Source organism: Corylus avellana, chromosome 1 (assembly GCF_965113065.1).
Source record: "Corylus avellana chromosome 1, dhCorAvel1.hap1.2, whole genome shotgun sequence".
In the NCBI taxonomy this organism is placed as follows: Eukaryota; Viridiplantae; Streptophyta; class Magnoliopsida; order Fagales; family Betulaceae; genus Corylus; species Corylus avellana.
In genome coordinates, this window is record NC_142490.1 from 15,005,527 (window position 1) to 15,017,236 (window position 11,710).

The 11,710-nt window shown below is 36.3% G+C and overlaps 1 protein-coding gene across 1 annotated transcript; it reads left to right on the forward strand.

Moving 5' to 3' along the window:
• The first annotated feature begins 3,868 nt into the window (after positions 1-3,868).
• On the forward strand, positions 3,869-8,207 carry LOC132170827 (boron transporter 1). Its single transcript, XM_059581945.2, has 12 exons — positions 3,869-4,361; positions 4,486-4,568; positions 4,847-5,039; positions 5,147-5,285; positions 5,449-5,614; positions 5,710-5,876; positions 5,987-6,160; positions 6,248-6,343; positions 6,459-6,596; positions 6,799-7,118; positions 7,207-7,474; positions 7,684-8,207. Exons 1-12 carry the CDS (start codon positions 4,258-4,260, stop codon positions 7,981-7,983), a joined length of 2,148 nt encoding a protein of 715 aa, XP_059437928.2. The 5' UTR covers positions 3,869-4,257; the 3' UTR covers positions 7,984-8,207.
• The last annotated feature ends 3,503 nt before the right edge of the window (positions 8,208-11,710 follow it).

Here is an 11,710-nt window from a genome sequence, read left to right on the forward strand (position 1 = left end):
TTTCCCCTCAACTTTGTGGGGGTGCTAATGCTAACTCATCTTTATACCTAATAATAAAAAATGAAAAAAAAAAAAAAAAAACTTAGAAAAATGAAGGTGGTGGAGAGCCTCCACTCTATGCCAAGCCACCCCTAAAAGGTTCGAGCCACCCCCAAAAATGTCTTTATGGGTGGCCGGATTGCCACACCCCTGGCGGTGGAGAGGGGTTTTAATTCTTTTTCTTTTTCTTTTTCTTTTTTTTGGGTTTTTTTGGGTTTTTATTTTTTATTTTTTTATATTGCTTTTAGGTGTAAAATTGAGTTAGCATTAGTACCCTACAAATTTTAGAGGAAATACGGTTTTCCCTAAGGGCAAAAATGTCACATTTCGTAAGTTCCATTCAAAAAGACAAAAAAAGAATTAATGGTCAATTTGAGGGTTCGAGTGTCAATTTTTATACCTAGAACGTACAAGTGCCAAAGTGGTGATATTTCGGATGGTGATTTTTATGTTACTTCCTCCCCAAGAATATTTAAATCACGTATCTGATCAGTAGAATTTAGCATGTCAAAACCTTTATGCATTATAGAAAAGAATGATGCTATACACCACATTTTTATTTCACTTTGATGATGTGACACTGTCAATCGACTCTTAATTTCTTTTCTTCTGATTTTTCTTAGACAGAGGTTGATCCAATTGCTGATTGAGAGTGCGGTATCAGTAAAGTGTGATAAAAATGTGGTGTATATCATTTCTCTGTTAAAAAAAAAAAAAAAAAAAAAAAAGTAAAGCTATATAGTATATACCATTTTTCCCTACTATATACCCTTTTAAGAAAAAGAGTATTCGTATTAAGGTCTACTTACAATGTATGAGTGGTCGTCGTAAGCCGCAAACCTAGCTCGTAATTATTAAGAAACAGATAATAATTAATTAAAGTGATAGTGTATGTACGTACTAGATATAGTAAAGTAATGGGTTGAATGCATTATGCACTAGCATGATGTAAAACCGTTGATATGACTTTTTCAGTAAGATATATATATATATATATATATATATATATGTATATATATATATATATATATATTACTGAAAAAGTCGTATCAAATATATATATATATTCCACTAGAAAATGAAAAAAGATGTCTCTTTCAACTTTAATATAAAGCAATGAAATCCATATAATATAGAGATTCAACGTTGGTGCTGCAATAGTAAAAAAAACAAAAATCAACACGCTACTTATCCAACTCTCACATCACATAAGAGTTTTTAGATTACAAGCTATATATCCTCCACCGCCCAAACCCTCCAGTAGATTTGAGAGTAGGCACGTGAAATAATATTCAATCAATCTTCAATTTTCATTTTGATAATCAATATATATATTATGATAAAAAGAAAAAGAAGAAGAGGAAGAAGGTATTGCATGATAATGTCGATATATTCATTGGCCCTTGTGCAGACAGCATGCAATACTACCAAGTTCTAGTTCGACATGACCAAGGTTGTCATATTGTTGTGAGTGTTTTCTATATAAAAAATGTTAAGAGTATATCCAAATATATTCTCTAAATGAGTAATGTTAAAAATTACATTTTTATTTAACAATTATCTTACGATCAATACTGACGTGACACATGATAGTCCCAATGAGGACAAAAATATAGTATATATATATATATAGTATACTACTCATTTTGAACATATTTTGGATGCTTATTTTATTGGTATCATGTTAGAATTTCATTATGCAGAGATCACTTGTCATTCACAGACCATATCGGATACCGATGTTGGATAGGCGGTGCCACATCTTGCTATCGGGGTCAATAGCAAGCAAGGATTTACCGTCGGAAAGAAGGTGAGCAGGGTCTTACACCGTCGAAACTTTTAGTGCAGATGAGATTGATTAGTCAGTCTCTAACGGCTGCCACATTAATTAGTCAAATCAAGGATTTCAACAAAGAAGTAAAGGGACAACTAATTGATCATTATGTGATTTGAAAGATATTCAGCATGATAGTTTTTTATAATGTCCCTAATTTTTCATTTGGGGTAATTACATTTTGCCCCCATAAACTATAGCATCTTGGCATTTTCCTCTCATGAACTACCAACTATGACACCTGACCCTATCAAACTACCATCTTATAACAAAAAACTTCATTCTGTCAGTCAAATTGGTTAAAATTGACAGTTAATGGTCATGTGCAAGTCATGTGTCATTTAAAATTTTTTTTTTCTTCCACTTCTGCCCTCATTTTAAATTGTTTTCATGTGTTGGATTAGGGTTTAGGAGGGTATAAGCGTCATTTTCTCGGTCTAAAGTGAGGGCAAAAGTGGACAAAAAAATTTAAAATGGCACATAACTTGCACATGACCATTGACCGTCAATTTTAACTCTTTTAACTGATGGAATGGGGTTTTTTGTCATAAGATGATAGTTTGATGGGATTAAGTGTCATAGTTGGTAGTTCATGGGGAGAAAGTGCCAAGGCGCTGTAATTCATGGGGGCAAAAGGTAATTACTCATTTTCATTTAGAAGATTTGATGGCCTATAGGGCCAAGGCTTCTTTTTTTTTGTTTTTTTGTTTTTTGTTTTTTTTTTTTTTTTCTTTTGGAGGAGGATTTTGTTACCTTTTGTAGCTTTAGATTTCACTATAAGTTTAGAGTAATTGTATTGGCTCTTAAGGTTTTTTTATATTATATTCTTCATTCATTCTCTAATTTCTTTCTTATTCTATATACTTTTCTTAAAGTTTTATTTTTGAAACATAATGTGACACACCGCCATAACACTTTGGCTGGGATCGTAGTAGCTAATTAAACTAGTATGTATGATGCTGCAAAAACTAATAAATTACAGAGAAAAAGTGGATATAAAGCAAGTTCGGAGAAGGAATATTGCATGGCTGTTCATAGAAGTTAGGTTAGGCTTGCTATGGAGGGTGATGTTGGAGTCTGGAAGGCAGCTAAAATGAGCTGTTCGAAGCACATGGGCAGCCCAGTTCGATAACACAACTAAATTGCCACCACTCTCTACCCTCAACCCATTTGGATGGGCGAAGAAATGCTAAGCATATTTTATTAGATGCAAGAGTCGACATGCAACTGAAAGTCAATTGCAAAAATGGTCAGAGAAATTTTTTAAAATAAATAAATCAAATGGAACATCAACCAATAGGATGGAAGAATGTGGTCAACTTGTTTTGTTTTCATTTGCGTAAGCTCCCATGCGAAGTCTCAATATATAACACCATTTTCAGAAAGCCTATTTTCAAGGCAGAAGATGCTTTGAATTTATCTTATTTTAGGTTCATTAAGGCTGTGTTTGGGAAAGGGCCGGACAAGACCGGACCCAAAAACCCAAAAAAAATTTCTCAAAATCAATTCCAATATTTTTACTTTTTACCTCATATCAATCACTTTTCATTAATATTCAAATAAAAAAAATAACTATAAAACAAATTTTTTCATTTTTTTATACAAATTTTTTTTTTTTTTTTCTCATATCAATCAAATCTGCTACAGTACCATTACCCTCCCTTTTTCCATTCTATTGTGAAACACAGCCTAATTGAAGGTATAGATGGGAGAGAAAGACACGCATTGGAGCAGTGGATAGGTATAGATGGGAGAGAAAATGAACTTGGCCTTGGAAAATGCAGCTGATCTTCTCTGGGGGGAGTTAATATTTTAACAGGAAGCCACAGTGTCAATTGGGTCCAGCTAATTATGTGATGCTGACGTGGGAAAGAGTTGGCATTGGTGTATGCAACTAAATTTTTTTACCTCCCGGCCCCTTAGCTCAACAGTCAACACCTTTTGAAGCTTATATATTTGGAGCTTCCTGCTCTTCTCTGTGCCCACACATTGATTACCAGGAAGCACTTCAAAACCTATCAAGTGCATTCTTGTGTTTGAAGTTTCATAGTTGACACTGCTTTATTGCCTTTTTTTGGCTCTTTGAAAGGCATTGGATCATGCACTTTGGAGTGTTTGCTAAACCTTGAATGCATTTTCTCAAAGCTCACATGTGGTTTAATCCTTCTGGGTGCTTGATATTTTTGTGTTTCTTCTTCAATCAATCCCACTTGTTTTGAGTCTTCACACCATCTTCACTAGAAGTTGAGGAAAACCAACATCATGTAATTGATTTGGTCATTTAGAGTTGGCTATATATTCTTGACCCTTTAGAGTGCTTTTAGTCCTTGAGTCTAATAGAGAAGGAAGAATACACACTGCCTGAATTCTTCAACGGTAGGACCATGGAGGAGACATTTGTACCCTTTCAGGGAATCAAGAATGACCTTAGAGGAAGATTAATGTGTTACAGACAAGATTGGACTGGTGGCTTTAGAGCAGGCTTCAGGTAAATCTCACATACTCTCCTAGTTTGTTCAATTTGCAAAGCTAATATCTTTATGATTATTTAGGCTTCTTATATTGGTGAGTTTTATCACAAGTCTTGATGACGAAATTTTATTGCTTTTCAGGATTTTGGCTCCCACCACATATATCTTTTTTGCTTCAGCAATACCGGTCATCTCATTTGGTGAACAACTGGAGCGAGATACGGGTATTGGACATAAACTTCAAAAATATGTCACTTCAGAGATCTGCAAAAGAATATTCTTTAAAATTAAAAGATACAGAACAATTCTCCAAAGTTAACACTTTTCTTTTGAGTTTTTGGTCATTCAAGCTTAGCACTTTTGATCTTGGTTAATTAGACAAAAGAATTCGAAAAATGGGAGAATTGAAAGAGAATAATAAGACATGCTAAGATAAGTATTACCGCCAAATGAAAATTCTGTTGAACTTTTATTCATGATAGTCTCCACCTGGTACTTGCAGAAGGAACTCTGACAGCAGTTCAAACCTTGGCATCCACTGCCCTTTGTGGGGTTATACACTCAATCATTGGAGGTCAACCCTTGTTGATTTTAGGTGTTGCAGAACCCACTGTGATTATGTATACTTTCTTGTTTAGTTTTGCCAAAGGGAGACCAGACTTGGGTCGAAATCTGTTTGTAGCATGGGCTGGATGGTGAGCAAATTCCTCTAATTCTTTTGAAAGTAACACAGTTCTAAATTCTCTGGTGTGAATTCTGTTTCTGTGATTGACATAAATTGTCTGATCTATTGATATTGCAGGGTGTGTGTCTGGACAGCATTCCTGCTGTTTTTACTTGCTATCTTGGGAGCTTGCTCCATTATCAATAGGTTTACCCGTGTAGCAGGAGAATTATTTGGTCTGCTAATAGCAATGCTCTTCATGCAGCAAGCTGTAAAAGTAAGAAATCTCTTAACTTGATCTTTGTTTTTATACTCCTTGTCCTGTTGTTCATCAGGGAATTCACAAACTGTTGATCATATTCTTAAAGCCTTCCACTTGAGTGTATATGCTATTTCAACTTGTTTTCAGTTTCTTTTCTATTGCTGTTTTGATTTTTCAGGGGCTTGTAGATGAATTTCGCATCCCAAAGAGAGAAAATCCAAATTTAACTGAGTTCATACCTTCATGGAGATTCGCAAATGGCATGTTTGCTTTGGTTCTGTCATTTGGCCTTCTGCTAACAGCATTAAAGAGCAGGAAGGCAAGGTCATGGCGGTATGGTTCTGGTAAGCAAGCATGAGTCTTTAAACATAACCAAATGAAGCAAGCCTTCTTTATGTACATTGATTAAACATAACATTTCTGACTTATTATTTGGTAGGTTGGCTTCGAAGCCTAATAGCAGATTATGGTGTACCACTCATGGTTGTAGTCTGGACAGCTGTTTCTTACATACCATCCGGCAGTGTTCCGAAAGGGATCCCACGGCGACTCTTCAGCCCAAATCCATGGTCACCTGGTGCATATGAGAATTGGACAGTCATTAAGGCACGTTTCAAAAGTTTTTTGTGGTTATGAGAATTGTGCAAACAAATCATGTTATGTATTCTGTTTTGGTCCAAGATTGATTTTGACGGTTCATACTTTGAAACAAACAGGATATGATGGATGTTCCTGTTCTCTACATAATTGGAGCTTTCATTCCTGCAACAATGATTGCAGTTCTTTACTATTTTGACCATAGTGTAGCCTCTCAACTAGCTCAACAGAAGGAGTTCAATTTGAGAAAGCCATCTTCTTACCATTATGACCTACTTCTTTTGGGGTTTTTGGTATGCAATAATGTCCTCTTTCCCCCTTCTCTCTTCTCCCTTCTACTTCATACTCATCGTGATATATTCCACCTTCTTTGATGGCAGACTTTAATATGTGGTCTTCTTGGAATCCCCCCAGCCAATGGAGTTATACCTCAATCTCCAATGCATACAAAGAGTTTGGCTACTCTCAAACACCAGGTAATCTACGCATAAAGTCCATCCATTTAACATGGTATTTAGTATATTTAGCAGTAGATCTTGCTATTTGCTACTTCTTTATGCTTGTTCTTAAAAATATTTTCTTTTTATACAGTTGCTTCGCAACAGACTTGTTGCAACAGCCCGCAAAAGTATCAGAAAAAATGCTAGCTTGGGACAGCTGTATGGGAATATGCAAGAAGCCTATCATCAAATGCAGACCCCTTTGGTTTACCAGGAGCCCTCAGCTGGGGTAGGGTTGCTACTTGGGATAAAATGCTTCCATCATTTCTTGCAAATTAAGGCTACAAAATCATATTTTAGAAATTCCAAGGACAAAAACCAGGGAACAAATGATAATCAGGCTCATAGGCAGGGCCTATTGGGGATATTCTTCTAATCAAAGCATGAACTGATAATTAGTAAATGGGACTAAAAGAATTATTTTTGAGCAGGGACTGAAGGAATTAAAAGAATCAACCATTCAAGCAGCTACGAGTATGGGAAATATGGATGCTCCAGTAGACGAGACACTGTTTGATGTTGAGAAGGAAATTGATGATTTGTTGCCTGTTGAGGTAAAGGAGCAGCGTGTCAGTAACATTCTTCAGTCTTTAATGGTGGGAGGATGTGTTGCAGCCATGCCCTTCCTCAAAAAGATCCCTACCTCAGTTCTTTGGGGCTACTTTGCATTCATGGCCATCGAAAGTTTACCTGGGAATCAATTCTGGGAAAGAATCTTATTGCTCTTCACTGCACCTAGCAGAAGATACAAGTAACAGCTTAAATTCTTTTCTTCACTTTATTTATGTAAAATTCCCTTTCTTCCTTATGTCTAAGATAAATTACTTTCTTTCCTGCAGAGTCCTTGAGGAATACCATGCCACTTTTGTGGAAACAGTGCCTTTCAAGTCAATTGCAATGTTCACCATTTTCCAAACAACTTATTTGCTTATATGCTTTGGACTTACATGGGTTCCAATTGCTGGACTTATGTTTCCTTTGATGATCATGCTTTTGGTTCCTGTAAGACAGTACTTTCTGCCCAAGTTTTTCAAAGGGGCTCATCTTCAAGACTTGGATGCTGCAGAGTATGAAGAGGCACCAGCTTTACCATTTAACCTTGCATCGGTATATTTTCTTCCTTACTTTCACCTTTCATATAAAAGTGAGAAGACTGCTATACAACTAAAATAACAAGACAATAAAAATCAACCTTTGAAATCAACAAGAGCATGTAAAAGAGAAAAAATCTAAGGGATTTTTTCACTATCACGTCATCACAGTCATATAACAGTCGTGTAACAATCTACTAAATATTATTTCTCTTTATAAAACAGGAGGCAGAGTTGGGTGCCAGAGCTTCCGCGCATGCAGATGAAGGAGAGATTTTAGATGAAGTTATCACAAGAAGCCGTGGAGAGTTCAGGCATGTGAGTAGTCCTAAGATCACAAGCTCCACTGCAACACCAGCAAATGACCCTAAAAGCCTTCAGAGCCCACGCCGATCATACAGTCCACGTGTCAGTGAACTGAAAGGGGTGCCTAGTCCCCGGTCAAGTGGTAGAGGACAACACAGTCCAAGGACTGGAGAAGTGAGATCATCTCCTTTAGGAAAGAGTCCTATTGACACAGTATAAGAATAGGGGGAAGAGTGATTTATTTATCCTTCTGTAAGAAGTTTTCAATTGCTTGGTTTCCCTATTGCCTTTCTGCTGTGTTGTTTTGTTCTTGACATTGTAAAGTCTTCCTTTCTTTCTGCTCCCCTACTTCAAGAGGAGATATATAACCATAGAATTGTGTCACTTCCTTGTAATCGATATACTAGGGAAATGTGTTGTTGTATGAGTGTTTTTTTTTTTTAATTTATTTATTAATTTAAGTCTTACTAGACAAATTAGCTGCTGTTCATCGAATATGTTGGCTATGTCTCTCTCTCACACACACACACATACAAATTTCTACATGCCTTGCTTGAGTTATTCCTTCCATTCCAAATGATGTAAGAAAAATCTTCTTGGGTTATTCCTTCCATTCTAAATGATATAAGATGTATGCACTTTTTTTTTTAGATGAGATTGACAGAAACTTATATAAACCCAACGACGACGAAAATTACAAGCCAATTAAAGAAGACTATCCTTAATACCAATCCAGGCAGGTCTGAGATGGAAGAAGCAAGTAAAAAAGTTGTCAGCAAAGCTGGTTGTAACGGTTCATGATAGAGTGTTATGAGTGCATCCAAAAGCATTATTGCATTTCTTAGCTTCAGACCAGCTTCTGAAGGAGCTGGTGAAATTAAACCAAGAGATTGCGAAACAAGCTGTAAGAACTGAAAGACAAAAAAGTATCAAGGACATTATTTTTTGAGGCCTAAATTTGGATATGCAAAATTTTTTGCACCAGAAAGGCTCTACAAAAAGAGAGAAAGCTAGAGGGGTAGAGGAGTCTAGAATCTATCGCTCAAGACCAAAGTCTTGCAGTCCACACCCCGGATCGGGGGCCTGCAGAAGGTGGAGCGTGGATCGATGAAGGTAGAGAGAAGGCGCGTGAATGGTGAAGGTGGAGGAAGAGAAGTAAATCTCACATCCAAAGCCCAAATGCTGTTCCTATGCACAACAATTATGAATAAATATGAAAACGTAAAGAGAGAACAAGAGAAAATCAAGACACAGACTTACTTAGTTCGGCAATTTGCCTACGTCCACAGGAGTATTTTTAAAAACTTCAAAATACCCCGTACCAGTCATCCATACTAGTATTTCAGTATTACTCTCTATGCCTAAGAAAATATGAGCCACTTGTTCCAACACCAAAGAAAAAATAAAGAATCAGAAGGAGGACAAAAAAGGAAAATGCAGACAAAGGGTGGAGGAGAAGAGTTCTTAATTAGGCTGGGGGTAGAGAGAATAGAAGAGGAGAGCCAAAATCAGGCTGAGATTCATTCCTCTTCACATGACAGCCATCACAGTCCAAGAGAAAGGTCAACTGTCCAACAAATTTTCCATCATGAAAGGAGAAACTGCACTTGGTGATTACAATTTTTTAAAAAAGGCACTTTTTGGAACAGTTGTGGAAGAAAAAGCAATGGACAGAATTTTTGCTTGAAGTGCAATGAAGCAAGCAAAATCGAAGTAGCTAGAGACAGGTCCTACATTATTAAGTGCAGTGGTGTTGTTTTCATAGCATTGACTAGATGAGGCTCTTATACTTCATGCCTCTCCATTTTCAGGGCCGGGTCCCCTTTGCAATGATTCCAGGATCTCTGTCTTTTGCTTGTGATTGAGATGGAGAATTCCAGAACAAAAGCTCAACTCCATGTTTTGGTCATTTCCAAAAAGAAAGTAGCTTGACACCATCAATGGAAATTTCATGATTTGATTGAAGATGGGACATATTAGTTGACAATAACCGGCTGGGGTTTCGCATGTGGTTGGTAACTTGAAAGTAATTAGGCTGTATTTGCCAAAAGACTTGAAAAATGAAGTGAATTGGAACGGTAGTAGATTTGATTAATGTAAAAAAAAAATAATAATAATTAAAAAAAAAAAAGGTAAGAATGTTTTGTATGAAAAAAAAAAAAAAAAAAAATTGTTTTGTAGTATTTTTTTATTTAAATAATAATAAAAAGTGATTAATGTGATGTAAAAAATAAGCATGTTATGATTGATTTTGAGATGAATAATAGAGTCTTTTTTTTTAAAAAAAAAAAAAGTCATTTGCCGAACACAGCCTAAACCTTTCAATCTCAAACAACGTACGCAAAGAGTTGCATCAACTGCTGATAGTGCATCCCAGCAAATTTGTTTTACATGCTGCGATGTTGACATAAAGAGAAGCATTATTAACACCATTTGCATGGGTGATGGGGACAATATATATGCACATATACAATCTATGTTTGCCTATCTAAACAGCATGGGAGAAAGCTTGTCTTCGTGTGTGTATATATATGCTGTTTAGAAAGCGTGTCTTCGTGTGTGTATATATATATATATATATATATATATATGTTAGTTCTTGTATTGGCTTAATTCAGTTCCAAAATACAGAGGCTATTGTTCACGGGCTCAAACACTGATATAGAATGCTCAAAATCCAATCTTTACCGTTCATAATGTAGATTCATGTGTTATGAACGTCTCTGCAAAATTTCAGCTCAATCGGACCACAAACGCCAATCGATCGGAGCTGTTGATCAAGACTGGACAGGCCGGGTTCGGACCGCAATTCCCAGGGTCCGGACCTCATTTCCAGAAACTAAAATCTTGCTCCGCAAAGCCGTGTCCAGACCGCCCATTAACATGTCCGGACACCCCGTAAGTTTTAGGCCCAAAAACGTGATTTTAAGTGGGTTAGGTCTAGGGTTTTGTCGGGGGTATATATACATCATTATAGAAGAGAGAAGTACGAATTTTTACCCCCAGAGAGTTCGTCGGAGGCTGTGCTAAGAGAGATCATATGTGGTGAGCGTTAAATTAAATCTCTTAGAGTTTTAGTTATTCCTTTGATAAATCTACGGTTGAGAAGTCTATTGGAAGGGTCCGGTAAAGGAGAATCACGTTGAAGAAGATTGTGAACAAGGAGACGAGTTGTAGGCTTGTCGATCTTACAAAGCCAAGGTCTTGCAAAGGGTTGTAAGTGTTCCTAGTGTCTGTAATCTCTGAATAATCGTTTGATAGTGATTTCCTGGGTTTGGCTGCCCCGGAGAGGTTTTACTTTTAGATCGGTTTCTAAAAGGTTTCCTCTTCGTAACCAAAATATCTGTGTCTGCCTCTTTATTGCTTTATATATTTTGGGCGATTGAATTGTTTATTGCTTCATAATATTAATTCTGCATAAATTGTGATAAACAAGTTTTTGGAGTCGGTTAAGCGTTTTTCAATTGGTATCAGAGCGGGTTCACACTGTTTGGATTAAATTCTTGAGTGAGATCTGTTGACTCCTGTTTGCTATGAATACTTCTCAAGGGGAATATGATCTTATAAACTCCTTCAACAATTTGTTGGAAAAATTCACTCTTTTGAGACATCAATACACAAATTGTTTATGAGATTTTCAAGATCTTAAACATGTGAATGAATCTATTGTTAATGAATTGTCTGAATCACATGTCCTAATTGATTCTTTGAAATCTGATAAAGAATCTTTGGCGAATGATTTGTCTAAATCACATATCTTGATTGATTCTTTGAAATCTGAGATTTCTGTGCTTGTTGAAAAGTCTTTATCACTTGAGAATAAATTGAATGTTTCTAAGGAACTCTCACGAAATTTCTCTAGTGATAATTTGAAAAGTTTTCTTTGTACTAAAGAATTTGTTCCTAACAAGCCTAGTATGATTGTTGATAATGTTGGCGCATCTAC

Excerpts from the sequence above, each read along its gene's own strand:
- LOC132170827 (XM_059581945.2), top strand. The coding sequence starts at position 4,258 with ATGGAGGAGACATTTGTACCCTTTCAGGGAATCAAGAATGACCTTAGA. Across the intron at positions 5,615-5,709 it reads GTCATGGCGGTATGGTTCTG|GTTGGCTTCGAAGCCTAATA; the intron begins GTAAGCAAGCAT and ends ATTATTTGGTAG. Across the intron at positions 5,877-5,986 it reads AGAATTGGACAGTCATTAAG|GATATGATGGATGTTCCTGT; the intron begins GCACGTTTCAAA and ends TGAAACAAACAG.